We start from the raw sequence: 17310 nt of genomic DNA, 5'->3' as shown, positions 1-17310 counted from the left end.
TTCTCGGCTGCCCCTCGGCCCAAATAAACATTGTCACGTGAATTAATAGTCACGTGGACAGCTCCCTGATCCTCCCTGCGCGCACGCATACGACGACAATATCGAGAACCACACACAACCACAACCTCCACGCAATCAATGTCGCTCGGCATCCGCTTCTCCCGGACCTCCATCCCCGACCTGATCCTGCCGCTGCCGGCGCCCTCGACGGCGCTGCCGGTCGCCTCCGTCAAGCGCCGCATACGCACCGACCGCGCGGCCGACACCTCGCGGCGGCGACTGAGGCTCATCTACGGCGGGCGCGCGCTGCCGGACTCTGACGATCTCGCAAAGACGATCAAGCCGATTGCGGAGTTGCAGAGCGGACGGAGTAGTGCTGAGTATGCTGCTGGCGCGGCGAGTGGCGCGGGTGCGCAGACAGACGACGCGGACGACGAGCGGTTAAGGACTATCTGGCTTCTATGTTCAGTTGGCGACGTATTGACAGACGAGGAACTCGCTCAAGAGAACGACACCGGCGTATGTCTCTCTTTCTCTTACTCTTTATTGACTGTTCTTTCAAATCAAGAGCTAACCCCGCCCAGAGCCAACCACTACCATCCACCCTCCCCGCCCCCGTCGGCTTCGACCGTCTCCGATCCGCCGGTTTCTCAGACGAAGACATCGCCCAGCTGCGCGCACAATTCAACCGTCTGCACGGCGGCTCGCTCAACACCGACCCCGAAGCCGCGCGGCAGCTCGAAGACCGCTGGATCGACGAAGGCGCGTCCGCGCCAGACACGTTGCCGGATGGCTCGCCGATTGGGGTGTATGAAGATCTCTTGCTCGGCACCGTCGTTGGTTTCTTCCTTGGTTTTGTCGCGCTGTTTTTCTTGCGCGAAGGGAGTATTTTCTCGAAAAGACAGCAGATGGCAATCATCGCGGGTATAATCATAAACGTCTCTTTTGCAATCTTGAAAGTGTACTATTAATCCATCCACATTTCATATTCTTGGGGTTTACGGAGTCTTGTTTTTTTTTTTTGCATCTGGAACTGTATTTGGCATTGAATGTCTTGTTTTTGTGGTTCTTCATTTTGTGCATATGGTTTTGTTCGCAGTCATGAATTAGTATGAGTTCAATACATAGCGATACTCTGATGACAGCAGGTCTTTCGTTGTCGTTGTCTTTGATTAATAGGTGGTATAGTCGTTGGTCTTGTTATATAATACAAAATGATAGAGACCACACATCAACTGTCCTCTTTCACCGCATCAGCAGAGGGCATATAACTCAAGGCAGTCTTCACCCTCTCCTTCTCCAAAAGATCAATCAGCTCAATTGACTTCGCAATAACCTCCTCCTTCTCCAGACTACTCACATACACCCTGCGCGTCCTCCCACCCCCCTCCTCATCCTCCTCATCCTCATCTTTCTCACCGCCCTCAACCAACCTCTCAACCGTAGCCCGCACCCACCCCTCACACCCCCGCCCCGCAACCACATACCCCTCCTCCTCGACCGCCAAAAACACCGCCGCGACCGCAACCTGCACCGGCCGAAACCGCAGCGCGCTGTCCTCGCGCTTGTAGCACTGCACGACGTACGCCTGCGCGCGCCCGCCGATCTCGGTCGCAAGCAACCTGACGATGCCGAACTCGGCCGCGTACTCGCGCCCGTCGCGCGCGCGCGCGAGTTCGGGCGCCTGCGCGCCGGAGCGGAAGGTGCCGCGGATGATGTTGCGGAGCTGGGCTATGCCGTGCAGGTTTCCGCAGACGCCTGCGTCGAGGACGGATTCGAGCAAGGCGGAGTTGTCGAGAAAAGCGGTTTGGACCTCTGTTTCGTAGCGGAGGATGCGGAGGAGGACGAGTTCAAAGTGCACGATGCCGGCGCGGAAGGAGTCGTATAGGGTGGAGGGGAAGGTTAGCCGGGGAGAGGAGTCACGGTGGAGGATGTGGGATGCTGGGACGAGGAGTTCGCGGAGACGGCGGGGGCATTCTGTTGCTTTGCAGGCTAGCGAGAGACAGGTCATGACGAGACTCTGTAGAGGGTTAGTCAGGTATAAGAAGAAGAAGATAGTGAGTAGACATACGTATTTGTCGAATATAGGTTCGTGGTAGGAGTCCTTCTGTTCTGTATCGCGGAGTTGTCGCTGTGCGTCGACGTAGGCGTTATATTGATGCATGTATATCAGTGCAGTGCATAGCGTCAAAGACGGTAGCCGTAGCACCTGCGACAGTAAGCACAGCAACCGCACTGGATCTTCAGTATACACCACCGGCATCTCTGCATTCGTTTCTGCCTCTTGCTCGTCCTGCTGCTCTTCTACCTTCCCACTCTCTTCCGAGACCTCAATCGCTCCTGCAGACCCTTCGACATCATCGTTCATACCCTCGTCATCTTCTCCGTCCTTCCCACGCTCTCCCCCTGCTCGTATGTGAGATTCATTCTGCCCGCGATGCCGTTGTTCGCGGGTACTCGAACCGTGTCTGTGATCTCTACTCTGCTCTTTTGCGATCCTGCTCGACGACCTCGCGTCCTGCGTATCTGTCTTTGAAGAATGACTACTGCGGTGCCGACTGCTGCTGCTGCTGTGGTGGTGGGTGCCGCTGCTGCTGCTGTGGTGATGCGCGCGATGTCGATGACGATGCCGCGACGAGCTGCGATCTGTCGCGTCGGCTGCTGACTCGCTCATATTACGTACTTTTCAAAACAAAGCCGTCAGCTAGAGAAGTACAATCACAGAGTCATTGTTGTATTTGTGTATAATTGTGTGGTATGAAAGGCGGGCGTGTATTTGTCTGTTGATATCAGGAATATGGAGGTGTGTAGAGCGCGGCTCAGGAAATTTTGGGTTGGAAGAGAGTTTGGTGGTTGAACAGGATTTACATTGTTTTGCTGCTATTGACTGCTTTATCTTAGAGATTCTGAAAATTCTGATTGCTTGCTGATACAAGTCGATAATAATACTTGTAGCAAAAAGAGTAGAGAAGCTAGGAAGAGCAATATCTAGCAGCTCTTGATATACAGAACGAAAGAATGAGTCTATCTGTTTATTCAATAAATTTCCCGTAAATTACATACAAATGCGATAACTAAAGCAACAACAAAAAAAGGAAACCAGAGTCGAGTAAGATCCCACCACAGTTCACCCGGTGAGACTGAAGGTGGGATGCCGGGACCAGGTCAGGTGAGGGTTGGATGGCGGTGGGTGTCGGTCGGTCGGGATATGATGAGATGATGGTGAGATGACTGCCGGCGGGTTTGGATGAGGATGAGGGGGGTTTAGTAGGGTCCATCGATGGCTAGGAGGAGGTGTGAGTATATGAAGACATGGATGCGTTGAAGAGATGTAGATGAGATTGAACATACGCGGCTCGCAGGAGGGAGGGAAGTTGCGCTCGTACTTGGATCCTGTAATACACAAAATCAGGTCAGTTGCTATCGATAAACAAAATAGAGAATAAAACAACAGAAGAAGACATACCACCAGGGCGCGAGGGCGGGATATAAGGATCAGGGTGTCTGCCTGCACGCAGCTTCAACTCAGCGGCGGTGATGAGTTCCTGGTTTTGAGCACCGTCAGCAACCAAATGCAATCAAATTCACACATTTCACTCTTCTTCCTTATTATTGACATACTCTGATCTTACGAGGATCGATAACATCCTTGTTTGACTCGAGCTGGGCGCGGATCTGGAGGGCCTCCTGTCGCCAGATGTCTCTGCGGATGGTCCACGAGAGGGTCGTGCGCAGAGCGCGACGGTATATCGAGAAGACGTGCTGCGGGGAGAACGGTGTGAAGGCCGACATGTTGCGATGAGTGCTGTTAAGCAGGCAGCTGGATGGATGTGAAGGTCAGAGGCAGAGGTAATCTTCTTTTCTCGCGTTCCCGTAGGCTCCTCGGTGCGGCATAAAAGTGGTGAATGTGGGCGAGTTGTGCAGCGTATATTCTGGGTCCGGGCAGCCCCCTTTGCTTCTACATATCTTCTGTACTTTCTACCCCAACACAACACTTTCCCCAGCCAATCACGGCCCGCACAGAGCAATCCGCGCGCATCCGACGGCACGCGGTTCGACGGTTGTGCGCGGATCTCTGCCGTCGTCCGGGCGCGAGCCGACGACCGCGAAGCCTTCACTCGTCGGTTCTTCTTCTCCTCCTCCTCCTCCTCTCCTCTCCTCTCTTCTACCCACCCCTCCGCCCTCCTCCTTCTTCACCGCTTCTCCGTCCTCGCCGCTACAATGCTCAAATACACCGCCGCCCGCTCATTAAGAGCCGCCCCCGCCGCGAGATCATTCTCCCGTCTCGCGCGCCCCGCCGCCGCTGCTTCCGCCGCCGCCGTCGCCCGCGCTCAGCTCTCATCTCCGCTCAGAGCCTCGCCGTTCGCGCCCGCGGCCTCCTCTGCGTTCCAGTATGCCCTGCGAACATACGGTAGGTTAATTGTTTGCTTTTTTATTTAGTGTCTGCTCTTGATATAGCGACCGAGTGCGCTGGCGATGTCAACACCGCGTTCATGTGCCTCTGCTACCTGCTTCGGACATCGACCAGCAGCGGATAGACCGGCTTCGAACAATCGCTCGGTAGTCGTATCAACAAGTCGGAATAATTACTGAGCAATGCTAACTCTTCCATCCAGCCATCTCGACCGTCCCTGTGCCCGCCATGGCCGAATCCATCACCGAGGGAACCCTGAAGCAATGGGTCAAGCGTACGTAACCCATTCCTCAATCTCCGTTCTATCTCCTTCAGAAGTCGACGGCATCTTGTTTTATTCTTCGAAAATGAACAATGGCAGTATCAAACCCCGACTGATGCTGGTGGAGCCAACTCCTCCGTCGATCCTTCTTCGAACCTGTTTTGGTCATCTGCAAACCTTGTTTTGCTCGTCGGATCAATGTTTTCTCTCTTCTAAGACAAGATCTCAAGACTAACATATACAATTGCAGAGGTCGGTGACTTTGTTGAGCAGGATGAGGAAGTTGCTTCCATTGAGACCGATAAGGTGCGTTTGTGACTGTCCTTGCTTGTATAATTCTCCTTGCTAATACAGAACAGATCGATGTTGCTGTCAACGCTCCCGCTGCTGGTGTCATCACCGAGCTCCTCGCCGCCGAGGAAGACACCGTCACCGTCGGCCAGGATCTGTTCAAGCTCGACACCGACGCCTCCGCTGGTGCTTCGGCTCCCAAGGAGGAGGCCCCCAAGGCTGAGGCTCCCAAGGCCGAGGCCGCCGCTCCCACTCCCGCTCCCGCGGCGCCCAAGGCTGAGGCCCCCAAGCCTGCTGCTGCCCCTGCTCCTGCTGCGCCCAAGCCCAAGCCCGCTGCTGCTGAGCCCGCGCCTGCTGCTCCGAGCGCGTTCGGATCGCGCGAGGAGCGCAGAGTGAAGATGAACCGTATGCGTCTGCGCATTGCGGAGCGCCTAAAGCAGTCGCAGAACACTGCTGCCTCGCTCACTACCTTCAACGAGGTCGACATGACCAACCTGATGGAGTTCCGCAAGTTGTACAAGGACGAGATCCTTAAGAAGACCGGCGTCAAGATCGGCTTCATGTCGTTCTTCTCCAAGGCTGTCTGCATTGCTGCCAAGGAGATCCCTGCCGTCAACGGTGCGATTGAGGGACCCAACGGCGGCGACACGATCGTCTACCGCGACTACGTCGACATCTCTGTTGCTGTTGCTACCCCCAAGGGCCTTGTTACCCCTATTGTGCGCAACGCCGAGACGATGTCGCTGCTCGAGATCGAGAGCGCGATCGCGGGATTGGGAGCCAAGGCCCGCGACGGCAAGCTCACGATCGAGGATATGGCCGGCGGCACATTCACGATCTCGAACGGCGGCGTGTTTGGCTCGCTGATGGGAACCCCCATCATCAACCTGCCGCAGACCGCCGTGCTCGGTCTGCACGGCACCAAGCAGCGCGCGGTGGTTGTCGACGGCAAGGTCGAGGCCCGACCGATGATGTACCTCGCGTTGACTTACGATCACCGACTTTTGGACGGCCGGGAGGCGGTTACCTTCCTCAAGCTTGTTAAGGAGTACATCGAGGACCCGCGGAAAATGCTTCTGTAAATGGTTTAGATCTGTAGGTCAAGTTGTATGAACCTGAAAGTGAAGTCGAAGAAGATTTATAAACATGGGTGAATATCGTCAAAAAGAAAGAACAAACACAAACCTCTAGATTTTAACATCACCATATCTCTATTTTTTTCTCTTTTTTCTTTTTTTTTTTCGTTTTTCTTTTTTTGTTTGGTTTAACTATGGTATTAATGCATTCTTTGGTGTTTATTCTTTTTCTCGATCTTCTTAAGTTTTGTATACAACAGAAAGAAAGAAAGAAGGGAAAGGAAGGAAGAAAGAAGGGAGGGGAAATTCGGGTGGATGTTTTTTTCTGTAATAGATTAGAACGAACGCCGAAGAGATATCGTTGATCATTCAATTGTGTAGAGGAAAGAAGTAGAGAGAAGTAGAGAGAGAGAGGTGTCTTTGATAAAAGGTTGAACTTCCTTTGACGATAATAAATTGTACTTCTTTATACATAAACGGAGATATATACATGTAAAAGATAGGAGAGGACGTGAGATGCATGAACTGAGAATTCGCATATGCCATTGAAAAGATATCAGTATCTGACTGCGCAGACTCCTGATATCCAGACCTAGAATCAAGTCTCGCGAGCACCCACCATCCCCTCCCCGCAAACCCACTTCTTCCTCTCACTTCTTCTCACTCGTCTCCCCCTTCGCAGAAACAACAACGCCGCCCTGCTTCATCGGCATCTCCCACTCACCCGAATCCTTAATCCGCGGCGTGACCATGCTCTCGGCCTCTTTCTCGATCGCCGCCCGATTCGCCTGCAACTCCTTCAGCGCGGCCTCCGAGATCGGCGGGGTGGGTACGTCGGAGAAGTCGTCTGCGCCGGCGGCGGTGGCGGAGTATGCGTCTGGTTTTTCTTTGTGTTAGCTTTGGTTGTATGAGGGAGGGAAGTGAGGGAGGAGGATACGTACAGGTTCCGACGACGAAGGTGGAGAGGGCAAGACCGGTGATGATATTCCGCTTGGCGTACTTTGCCCGCGCGCGCATGAGCGCAGGGGTCATACGGCCATAGGGGTCCTGGTACTTGTTATGTCCCCATCTGCAGAACAGCGTCAGCCATCGTAATCTCAAGAGTGAAGCAGAAGTCGAGCTGCACGCGCACACGACGCAGACATAGCACGAACTCCAACTAAATAAACAAACAGCAAAGAGTAAGGAGTGGGCAGACATACCTTAGTTGACTAGACATCGTTTCTGTATTCTTTAATTCTCTGCTCTGAGATGTTTGTCAAGGCAGTGGCAGCGCAGGTTGGGATAAATCTCTCGAAAGCTCCAAGGATCTGTCTTCCGAGAGGTTGTATGCACGCTTTTGTTGTGCGGTTGTGCAGGGGGTTGAGTAATGCGTTATGTAATATAGAAAATATCGAGACTTGAGAAGATGCAGTATATCTGTGTAGAATTCTGCAGTTACTGAATGCTAATGAGCACTTAGTTCAAATACAATTATGAAATATCCAAACGCCTAAAAATACATGCTGAACGAAAACCATCCCGTAAACATACACCGTCTAACAAGCAGAGCAACCCGTCTCTTTCTCCATCAGACTACATCCGCAATACATCCTCTCCCCTCCTCACTGCACGACAAACCGCTCCGCAGCAAACCCCACCCCGCGCGCCTTCCTCGTAGCCTCATACCCCTCGCGCTTGAGTTCAAACTCGAGCACGCGCGCCATCTCGCGATCGAGCGCGATGCCCGCGCGCTCGCACTTCTTCATCGTGCCGGAGACGTGCTGGACGGTGACGAGCACGGGCGTACCTGCGATCTCGGTCAGGAGCGTGAGCGCGGCCCAGGCGAGGGTGAAGTGCTCGCGCGAGACGCGGAGGATGCCGGTTGCGGTTGCTTCGGAGAAGTATTTTACTGCAGGACATAAGATGTTAGCTTTGATGCTTGTGTTTGCCTAATGCAAACGAATTGGAAACGACCACTTACAGCTGAGACTGGCCTTAACGAGTCCTGCGCCTAGATCGCCAAACATCCGATTAACCGCATCTCTGACCGCATGATTCACCGCCGCGGAAGTAATAGCAGCCGGCCCCGGCGTGCGCATGACGACCTTCCTCGCCGCCGGCGGCAAATTCGCTAACGGCCCGCCTGGCAAAAACTGCCCATCTGACGTTGTCTGCCATGCTTTCGCAGCCTCGGCCGATCCCGGGGCGAACCGCGGGTGCGGGCTCGGCAGGTCGGGGTTTGTGAAGTTCATGCGGCGGGTGGCATCGTTGTTGGCGAGTTTGAAGGGCGCGGGGGGCGGAGGGGTGAAGTGTGGGTTTTTGAGGGGGTCGGGGGCTTTGTCTATTGTCTGCTGGGTCGGGAAGCGGATCGAGAAGAGGATGTAGCGGGATTTGATCCGCACCATTGTTGCTGTTTGCTGGGTTGATGAGGGAGATGTCGCGAGGAGCAGAGGAGGTGTTATCCCTCCAGACACACTATAAGAAATACTGACGTCGGGTGTAGGGTTGGCTCTGTAGGAAGTAGCGTTGGCTGGTAAAGTTGTGACCGACCCGATAGGGTTTGTGACCCCAGTGGCTGAGTGGCTAATGGCGCGTGTTTACCACAAGTAGGCCTGACTTGGGACAATTCGTATGATATCAGATAGAACTGACTATGATTGAAATTTTTAGAACAAAATCTAGTTCGAATTGAAATAATCAGAAGCCAAAAGAAACCAAAATACGATAGAGCTGCTATCGCCTGTACCACCACATAACTAAAGGATGTGGTTCCGTTTCCCACATACCAGGCATATAACGCCTGCCATTCAGCTTCTTGATATCGGCGAGGACGACTACCATCTCATCCCCCTTCAGAAATTACGAACTCGATATTCCCCTTTGGTGCCTGGTCCACAATGAGCTGTGCTATCTCTATTGCGTGTTCTACAATCGGGAATTTCCTGCGTTCCCCTGTCGGCGTGAGTGCGAAGCGGTCCAGACTGTGGTGGGTACCGCAACTAGAGCAGCGCTGGGTCTCTGGCTCTTCTTCATTCACCGTTTCAGCGGTAAACGTCGCGCCAAAGGCTGTAGAATGCAATTAGCCAAGGGAAATGGTTCAAGATTGTACAATTGAACTCACAGTCTGTCATTGAAGGCCGCGGTAGGAATTTCCTCAAAGCCACGAGAACGCGTCAAAGGTAAAAGATAACGAACGCGATCGGATACAAGAGCCCTGATATATAACAAAGAACGTTTTATATAAAACAGAGGTTTTTCAGAGCGGTAAAGAAGGTGAATGAAGATAGAACCAAGAAAGAGGCAGAAAACGAAGGAAGGAATGGGGGGGCGGGAACGCGTGGGCGCACAGCATTGGTTTGTTTACGCGTATATAACCAGCAATGTTTATCTTACATAACGCTTTACATAACAATGAAAGTCACAGAAGTAGAATAAAGTTGGACAAAATCACAAGTGGCGTGAAAGTGTGGCTGTTACAGATTTTACTGGATGAGGGATAATCAACCAAGCACCGGTTCTGACAGCTTTGACAGCTCAGTTTATGGATCAGAGTAAACACAGCAGCAATAAACATACAAGAAGTAACTATCAAAAGTACAAATGTATTAAACAGCGGTATTAAGACTAATTATAATTATAGACACCGCATAAACAAAACAATCGACGAAAACATCGCAGACAGAAAACTCCTTGAACCCCAGCTGGCTTTTCATTAACCCATTACTTCTCATCTTCTCCCTCTCTCTTCGTACATACGTAAATCTACATGTAATCCTATAATCCCAACCCCGCAACGACCATCACACCCACCACCACCGCCGCGACAACGCTCGCGCTTCTCGCAGCAGTAACCCCACCCACCCCCGCAGCAGACGACGACGCCGAGCTCGACGCGCTCGCGGCCGCGCCCGCCGCCGCCGCCGAGGGGGTAAAGTACGCGACATCCTTGTCTGCAAAATTAGCCCCGCAGTCGTCGTCGACGGCGTCCGCGGCAGCCGCGTAGGTGCGCGACAGCGCAAGCGAAGTGTTTCCCGCGCTGCTGTAGAAGATGGCGAGGATGTCGCTCGCGCAGCGGGAGCAGGTTGGCGCCGACGAGTTTGGCAGGCTGACGTCGAGCGGGAGGTAATACAGATACGAATCCGCGAGCGCGCTCGAGTTTTCCTGCGCGTCGACGAAGCAGTACGCGCCCGAGTCGGTGGATGACAGGCAGCCGGCGGAGTACATGACCTCGTACGCGGTGAAGCCGTTGTATGCTGCCGTCGCGAGCGGGTTCTGCAGCTCGTAGTCGTCGAGGCAGGCGGCGCTCGTGGTCAGGCGCGCGCCGTAGGCGTTCATGGTCGCGAGGCATTTCGTGGCATTGACGGAGCAGATGCGGTCGAAGGCGTTGGAGAGCGCGTAGGCGCCGTCTTTGATTGTGTTGAAGAACGAGTTTGAGTTCTGCCGAGGTTAGTATGTACTTTTGTCTCGCAAAGTGGACTCGAGCTCACCTGGAGTAAAAACGAAAAAGGGTAGCAGTCGATAAAGTCGTCGTCGGCCAGGAACTCGTCAAAGAAATCGGGACACGAGGACTGTGTAAAGTTTTTGCCGAGCGGATAGTCGAACGCACGTGGTAGTATACTCGAGGATGATGATGCTGCTGTGGATGATAACGATGAAGATGACGATGTGAATGAGGTTGTGTATGTAGCAGAGAAACCTAGTGAGCTGCCTTCGGTAATTGCAGACGGCAGCGCAGACGACGACTGTGAACTGCTGCTGCTGATACTACTGCTGCTGCTGCTTCTACTGCTGCTGGTTGCGGTCGCCGTACGCGAGCTGTCTGCGCGGACCAGAACACGCGGCTGCGCATCTGCGACAAGGACGAGAGCAGCAAGCAGAGCCAGCAGCGTCCGGGGAAGTATGCGCATTCGAATTCAGCGACAAGAGCCAGGCCAGCCCGCGACGATCTTCACTTTGCTGATGAGAGGCCGAGAGAGAGCGAGAGTAACTTGAGATCAGACAGAGGCGGGTATGCTCATTTGACTCGGTTCAGAACTCGCGTTTGCTGTCGTTGCTGAGTATGAGGCGGTGCTCGACGGTCTATATCGCGACTCTGGACATCGGCGCAGCGGATCTCGACTTTGTGAAGAAGATTGTTTGGTTGTCGGTGATGAAAAAGAGCAGAAGAACCAAGAGTGGCGCGCGCTCGGCCTCGGGAAAACCTTCTCGAGCCGCTCGATACGCGTCTTTAAATGTCAAAACTTCTATTTATGGCAGCCTAATAAAGATAAACAACAATCAGATGAGTTGTTGTTGTTCTTTTATTCACTCTTCTGCGTCTTCGTACCCGTCCTTCTGCCGCAGACTGCTCAGAATCCGCTCGGCGAAATCAGAATCAGACTCTGCTGAATCCTCGAGCTCCATGATATCCTGCAACCCCACCCCGCCCTCCATCGACCGGTCCCCGTCGTCGTCCGCGAACCGCGGCGCACATTCCTCATACTCATACCCATCAAAGTCATCCGCGTCGATCTCGGCTTCTCCGCCCTCCTCTGCTTCCGCGCCGAGACCGCTCCGTCCTTCACTTACAAACTCTGTCTCCTCGTCTTCTTCCTCTTCGAAATCTTCCTCGTCGGGGTAGTCGTTCCCATAGTAATCCTCCGCATTCGAATCCTCATCGTCGCTAAGGCCGTAGTCGGAATTATCCCCGTCGTCGTTCTCATCAAATATCAGATCCTCGAAATCCTGCTCCGTGTTGTATAACCTGTGTGGTTCAAACGTGAGCCTTTTTCCCAAACAAACCCGTACACCCCAACATGCATAAAGCAAATAAACAATGAGCGATAAACAATAAACAGTAAACAATGAGCAAAAAGCAAAAGCAAAACCATAGACAAGCATAAACACTAAAGCAGATGGAAACCTACAGTAACCCATACTGCCCTCCCTCCCACGTCGACCCAAGCATTTTTTCCCGATAATACACATCATACACATAATCCTCGACCTCGCCATCAACCGCCTCTTCTTCTTTTATGCTGCTCACAACCGGAGCCTTATGCACAAGTCCCTCGTCGTCTGCAGGAGGTTTGGGTGCATGCTCTTCCTCGTCGTCGACAATCACGGCCTCGGGGACGGCTTCAGATGCAGCTTTCAACGATGCGCGCCGCGATGATGCCCGATTCGGCCGTTTCAATTCACTCGTCAGCTTGGTCTGATTCCCGGCATTCTTCTCACCGCTCGGACTATCGCTAGTACGGCTGCTGTTGGTGTTGTTGTTGTTCAGCTGCAAGTAGATATCAACCATGTGCTGCAACTCCTCCTCGTTCGCAGTCGACATCTGCTGATACGAATTCGTCGGCGAGAGCGACAACGACCCACTACTCCGCCGCCTTCGCCGCGCAGGCTCACCCGAAGCTGTAGTCGTATTTGTGCGTACGCCAGTGATTGGCACCGGCACCGGCGCGGGAGGAGTAATCGAGCTAGACGAAGAAGGCATCGGCGATCGAGCAGGCGGCGGCGTGGCTAGTACTTTTACTTTCGGAATACCACCAGCAGAAGCCCGCGGACTTTGCCTTGCGATCGAGTCCTCGGCAGGTTTGATCGGCGGTGGTGGTAGACCACCCTGAGTTGTGTTTGACCTGATCTTTTCGGACTGCGAGACTGGAGTAGCGCGTGTACGTTTCCGAGAGCTGGTTTCGGTGGGTTTGGCGCTGCTTTCGAGATCATTGTCGTTGCTGATTCTGCGTTTGCGCGTGGGGAAACGGAAAAGTCGTGCTGGACTGAGAATGTCGCGTGCTGCTTTGAGAATGCCTGATGCATGTTCCTGTGAAAGAAAGGGCGGTGTTGGGATCAGCGAGTTTTGTGGGATGAGGAGAGAGGGTTGCTTACTTTTGCGGAGGTGGTGGTGGTGGTGGTGGTGGGAAGAGAAGAGGGAGAGGGGTCATCTGGTAATATCGGTGCTTCTAGCAGAGTGATTGCGCCAGGGCGACGAGGTTGTTCCTCGGTGGTTGCGAGTTTGAAGACTAGAGGGTGTGAGTTGTGTGGTAGAGGGTGGAGGGGAGTGGAGTAGAGAATAGACGTACCATAAGAATTTGTGCGGGAGCGCTTGGAAGAAGAGTCCTGGTTGAGGACTAGAGAGTGATGTGGAGTTAGTAGGAGATACAGAAGACTGGAGCAGAGATACATACTGAGTGCCTGGAGAGGATCCTGGTTCCGCTTGCGCTTGATGCGAACGGTGTGGGGAGGGAGGGGCGTAGGCGGAGAGGAAGTCGCGGAGGTCGACATTACATTTGCAGCCTAGAGAGACAAGAGGACAAAAGAGATGGGGATAGAGATGACTGTCAGCAGAGAGAAGAGAGTGTAGATACCAGGAAGTAAGAGAAGAAGGAGGAGAAGTGGTGGAGTCGTAGGGCTTTGGTTTGTTTTGATTCTGGATTCTCCCCGGCGCCATTTCAACTCCGCCGAGGCCGCGAAGATCGAGTACTTTTTGGGTCCACACGTGATCTGATATTCTGATTCTGTTTATTCTTGTTTTTTTTATTCTTGTTGTTTTATTCCATTTCTTGCTGTTATATTCTTATCTGATTCTGTAAACAGCTACTCAACGTCTACCACCTGCATCTCCACCCGGCAGTCGACGGCTCCTCGAGGTGTCATTCATCATCTCGTCGGGTCCGCATCGGAAATCTGGCTTGCGTATGATTACCTCATCTCTGACTTATATTATGAGCCGCACAAGTTACGTCATCGATCAATGCAAGATCATGCGACGCCGCCAAACCTCGTGGTTCATTGTCTGGGCAGAGAACCAGAGGGTTGATAACACAAACTGTTTAATCGACTACAATGAGCTCAAGTACAGAGAAGCAGCAGCTCGAGGACCAGATCAGCTCGCTGCACGCAGACCAGAACAACTGGTCGATCCCCGAATCCAGCCGTGTCGCGCTCGACGAGATCCCAGATATCCTGCTCTCGCTCTTTGGCCGCTTTCGAATCGACTCGATCTCAAACATCGACGATGTGCTCAACCACTTCATCTCGCCTGCAGAGTCGGTCTTGACACTCAGTGCGCGCAGTCAGGTTGCCGAGAACAGCAACGATGACGGTCTGCGAAAAGATAAAGGCAAGACCCGCGCAAGATCAGCTTCAAACTCGTCGTTCGCGCCGCTGAGCCCCGTCAACTCTGGCGGCTTTGAAGCCTCTGGCGGGACGCACGAGATGCACGACAGACGTATTGCGTCGGATGCAGACGCGACAGGAGTCGGTAAGCCTACGCAGTACTTCACTTCGCGGGTGGGGGACGCGCCCTTTGAGATCTTCGCCGTGAGGTGGGATGGGGTCGAGCGCCGACGCGGCGAGGTTTACTCTGACTGCGAGTCTGACGACGCGTCGCCGCCGTCTCCTGTACTGTCTCCTTTGCCCGCCGTCGTGCCCGCTGCTGCGCCTGCTACTGCGCCTGCTGCTGTGCCCACTGCTGCGCCTACTGCCGTGCCTGCTGCTGCGCCTGCTGTGGAGACAGAGCACCACCGACACAACCCAGCAGCTACGATCGCGCACGAGATCAAGCGACACATCCCCCACACCCACGGTCACTCCAAACCTACGACATCGACAAAGTCTGAAGAGCGAGTGCACACGCACGCGCCCACTGCGCAGACGTTTGCGGGCCTGATCAAGCTGCCGTCGAATACGCCGATCCGCACGATCGACGCGGACGAGTTCGATCCCGAGGGCGCGTACCGGCATATACTTGTGGATATCTCTGCGGCTACGGGGTCGCCGGCGAAGGTCTATCAGGCGGTGAGTGGGAGTGGGCGGGTGTGGTATTGGGTGGTGGGAAAGGTTAATGGGAAGGATGTGGTGGCTGGTGTGAGTACGTTTGTAGATAGGGGGATTAGAGACGAAGAAGATGAGGAGAGGAAGGAGGAGAAGGAGAAGGAGGAGGAGGAGGGGGAGAAGAAGAAGGAGGAGGAAAAGAAGAAAGATGATAGAGGGCTGGAGGATTTGTAGAGAATAGCAAGAAGAAGTAGCATAGAATGTACAATAACAAGATGATATCACCAGCAATATGGCTCAAATCGGACATAACTGCCCAACCCGCCTGACCGAACAAGTAACCACAAACCCCCCCACAAGCCCAAAGCTCCCGCTCAGACAGATCAGATCAGATCAGGATCCGACGAGGAATTATTTTATGATCAACTCGTAGATCATCGGATGAGATAGATAAGTGTTGAGGAACAGCGTGGAGAAATGGGAAAGAGTTGGCGAGCAGCGTCGTTGGAATATGCACTTTCGGCTCTGTCGGACAAGCGGATGGCCTGCTCTTGTGTGGACTTGGTGGTTCTGTCTCCATCAAGTAGCTGTTAGTAGCTATACAGTATATAGTATACTTACTATTAAAGTATCTGCACCAACTTCTGCTTTTATTTTAATCAGAATCAAGAAGCAGCCACAATCGCGGTGAAGGACTGTGCTGCTGCTGCTGCGCTCAGGGCCCAACTATCACGATCGCTATCAACCATCAGCTGAACACCAACACCAACACCGACACCTGCTCTGATCCTCATCCAGCAATAAACACCACATTATTCTAATCTCTCATTCAAACAACACATCATTCTATTTCTCATCAATTGCCTGTCGACCTCCACTACTCTCTGTAGACGTGCTTCCGCATCTGGCAAAAACCCGCACTGTCTGCGGCTCGCGCTTCCCTTCGTCCCCGCATTCTAACATCAATCTCCACCCCTCCGCCTGCCTCCTGCTGCCTTGGTCACTGCTTATGATTATAGGCAATCAAATAGGATAATATGAAAACTGCAGATCGTAATATGAACACTGAACCAACTGGCTAAACCTCCTCGATCTCTCGCGGCCGTCGAGGGGTCGCGATGGGCTTCTCGATGAGGCCTCATCGGCGTTAGACTGGTTGCCCACTTCTCCCTGTCTTTACCCCGCCACCCCTGATCTATGATGTAGAGCAGCATCATAATCCCTGAAGAATGCGGGGAATACCCAACAGCTTGCGTGCTTCTATATATCACCCTCTCCTCCTCTCAGATCCCTCCTTCCAGCCTCCTCTCCTCACAGTCCCAAGCACCTCACAATGTCTTCACAACCAGGCCTCAACAAAGAATACCGCGGCCCAGCCTACTCAACCTCCGCCTTGGCCTCGCCCGACGACCTCGAGTCCGGCACCGCCCCAGACTCGATCCCCAGCAAACTCGAGCTCGACAACGACGACGTCGTCGCCCAGCAGTCCCGCTTCCGCGCCGCCTCGACAGTCACCATGACCCCCGAGCTGTTTGAGAAGCTCTATCTGTCGCCCAAGACTGCTGTCGCTGGTGATCTCCGTCAGAGATTTGCGAATCCTACTCCGTTGTGTGTACATCTTTGACAGTCGATTCTCTCACGGGACTGTACTAACCTCTGCAGAGCTCTGGCGGGACACATCCTATGCATCTGTCCTCTGGGCTGCAACCTCATCGGCTGGAAAGGATCAGGCGGCTCCGGCGCCGCCTCGACCGGCGGCTACGTCTTTGTCGGCGGCCTGCTCCTGTTCACCGCCGGCCTGCTCGAATTTTTCCTCGGAAACACATTCCCCTTCGTCGTCTTCTGCGCCTTTGCCGGCTTCTGGTTCTCCTTCGCGGCAACACTGATCCCGTCCTTCAACGCGTACGGCGCATATGCCGCCAGCAGCGAGAGCGCGGCGTCGGGGATCTCGACGCAGGGATTCGAAGCCTCGTTTGGGTTCTATCTTTTATTCTGGACCGTGTTTGTCATGATCCTGCTCGTGTGCTCGCTGCGCACAAACTTCTGCTTCTTCTTCCTCTTCTTCACCCTCGAGTTTTGCTTCATCTGCCTCACTGTCGGCTACTTCCGGCTCTCGGAAGCCAGCGCTGTGTCGGGTTCTAAACTCGTGCAGGCTGGCGGCGGCTTCGCGCTCGCGTGTGGGCTCACGGGGTTTTATATCTTTCTCTCGCTCATGCTTGTCGCGGTTGACTTTCCGTATCTGCTGCCGGTCGGCGATATCAGTCACTTGATGGTCGGGTACCAGGAGCGGCGACAAAACACGAATTGATCGTGAGCTTGAGTGTCTTTTCCTGCTGTTTGCCAGATGTTTGTATATGTGTTACTGGAATAGTGTTGTCTTCTGTATATGCTTTCCTGGATTAGAAAAGAAGTTTATTACGCACAAGAACGAAGCAATGACGACAGCGCTGTGATATTGCAGGTGACTGGACTGCGATGGAGAATCAGCAGATCGAACAGTCAAGTGACTTGCCATTCAGTGACTGTAT

At 53.5% G+C, this 17310-nt stretch overlaps 9 protein-coding genes across 9 annotated transcripts; 4 read left to right on the top strand and 5 right to left on the bottom strand.

The window, feature by feature from the left end:
* Window positions 1–99: 99 nt before the first annotated feature.
* On the top strand, window positions 100–1154 carry BZA70DRAFT_280516 (DUF2407 C-terminal domain-containing protein). The gene is made up of 2 exons (XM_064912971.1): window positions 100–519; window positions 585–1154. The coding sequence occupies exons 1-2, from the start codon at window positions 139–141 to the stop codon at window positions 969–971; spliced, it is 768 nt and encodes a 255-aa protein (XP_064767367.1). The 5' UTR covers window positions 100–138; the 3' UTR covers window positions 972–1154.
* A 1752-nt stretch (window positions 1155–2906) lies between these two features.
* Window positions 2907–3836, bottom strand: BZA70DRAFT_280512 (uncharacterized protein). Its single transcript, XM_064912970.1, has 4 exons — window positions 3622–3836; window positions 3467–3545; window positions 3352–3393; window positions 2907–3284 (listed from the first exon to the last, which is right to left on the bottom strand). Exons 1-4 carry the CDS (start codon window positions 3790–3792, stop codon window positions 3265–3267), a joined length of 312 nt encoding a protein of 103 aa, XP_064767366.1. The 5' UTR covers window positions 3793–3836; the 3' UTR covers window positions 2907–3264.
* Window positions 3837–4576: 740 nt separating this feature from the next.
* Window positions 4577–6231, top strand: BZA70DRAFT_189671 (uncharacterized protein). The gene is made up of 4 exons (XM_064910024.1): window positions 4577–4688; window positions 4927–4982; window positions 5036–5161; window positions 5192–6231. The coding sequence occupies exons 1-4, from the start codon at window positions 4643–4645 to the stop codon at window positions 6047–6049; spliced, it is 1086 nt and encodes a 361-aa protein (XP_064767365.1). The 5' UTR covers window positions 4577–4642; the 3' UTR covers window positions 6050–6231.
* Window positions 6232–6693: 462 nt separating this feature from the next.
* Window positions 6694–7262, bottom strand: BZA70DRAFT_268184 (uncharacterized protein; the record flags this gene model as incomplete). The annotated part of the gene is made up of 3 exons (XM_064911145.1): window positions 6694–6920; window positions 6985–7202; window positions 7246–7262. The coding sequence occupies 3 exons, from the start codon at window positions 7260–7262 to the stop codon at window positions 6694–6696; spliced, it is 462 nt and encodes a 153-aa protein (XP_064767364.1).
* A 176-nt stretch (window positions 7263–7438) lies between these two features.
* BZA70DRAFT_280505 (ribonuclease P/MRP protein subunit) lies at window positions 7439–8516 on the bottom strand. Its single transcript, XM_064912969.1, has 2 exons — window positions 8007–8516; window positions 7439–7934 (listed from the first exon to the last, which is right to left on the bottom strand). Exons 1-2 carry the CDS (start codon window positions 8428–8430, stop codon window positions 7648–7650), a joined length of 711 nt encoding a protein of 236 aa, XP_064767363.1. The 5' UTR covers window positions 8431–8516; the 3' UTR covers window positions 7439–7647.
* Window positions 8517–9699: 1183 nt separating this feature from the next.
* BZA70DRAFT_189438 (uncharacterized protein) lies at window positions 9700–11221 on the bottom strand. Its single transcript, XM_064910022.1, has 2 exons — window positions 10513–11221; window positions 9700–10462 (listed from the first exon to the last, which is right to left on the bottom strand). Exons 1-2 carry the CDS (start codon window positions 10930–10932, stop codon window positions 9800–9802), a joined length of 1083 nt encoding a protein of 360 aa, XP_064767362.1. The 5' UTR covers window positions 10933–11221; the 3' UTR covers window positions 9700–9799.
* BZA70DRAFT_189616 (uncharacterized protein) lies at window positions 11074–12639 on the bottom strand. The gene is made up of 4 exons (XM_064910023.1): window positions 12440–12639; window positions 11932–12387; window positions 11352–11768; window positions 11074–11282 (listed from the first exon to the last, which is right to left on the bottom strand). The coding sequence occupies exons 2-4, from the start codon at window positions 12342–12344 to the stop codon at window positions 11273–11275; spliced, it is 840 nt and encodes a 279-aa protein (XP_064767361.1). The 5' UTR covers window positions 12345–12387; window positions 12440–12639; the 3' UTR covers window positions 11074–11272.
* Window positions 12640–13852: 1213 nt separating this feature from the next.
* Window positions 13853–15016, top strand: BZA70DRAFT_290303 (uncharacterized protein; the record flags this gene model as incomplete). The annotated part of the gene is made up of 1 exon (XM_064914202.1): window positions 13853–15016. One exon carries the CDS (start codon window positions 13853–13855, stop codon window positions 15014–15016), a length of 1164 nt encoding a protein of 387 aa, XP_064767360.1.
* Window positions 15017–16115: 1099 nt separating this feature from the next.
* On the top strand, window positions 16116–17090 carry BZA70DRAFT_290302 (GPR1/FUN34/yaaH family-domain-containing protein; the record flags this gene model as incomplete). Its single annotated transcript, XM_064914201.1, has 2 exons — window positions 16116–16390; window positions 16445–17090. 2 exons carry the CDS (start codon window positions 16116–16118, stop codon window positions 17088–17090), a joined length of 921 nt encoding a protein of 306 aa, XP_064767359.1.
* Between the last annotated feature and the right edge of the window lie 220 nt (window positions 17091–17310).

This window comes from Myxozyma melibiosi (assembly GCF_037950935.1).
Source record: "Myxozyma melibiosi strain Phaff 52-87 chromosome Unknown BZA70scaffold_8, whole genome shotgun sequence".
Taxonomy (NCBI): Eukaryota; Fungi; Ascomycota; class Lipomycetes; order Lipomycetales; family Lipomycetaceae; genus Myxozyma; species Myxozyma melibiosi.
The sequence above is the reverse complement of the archived record's forward strand: the minus strand, read 5'-3'. Positions and strand labels throughout refer to the sequence as shown.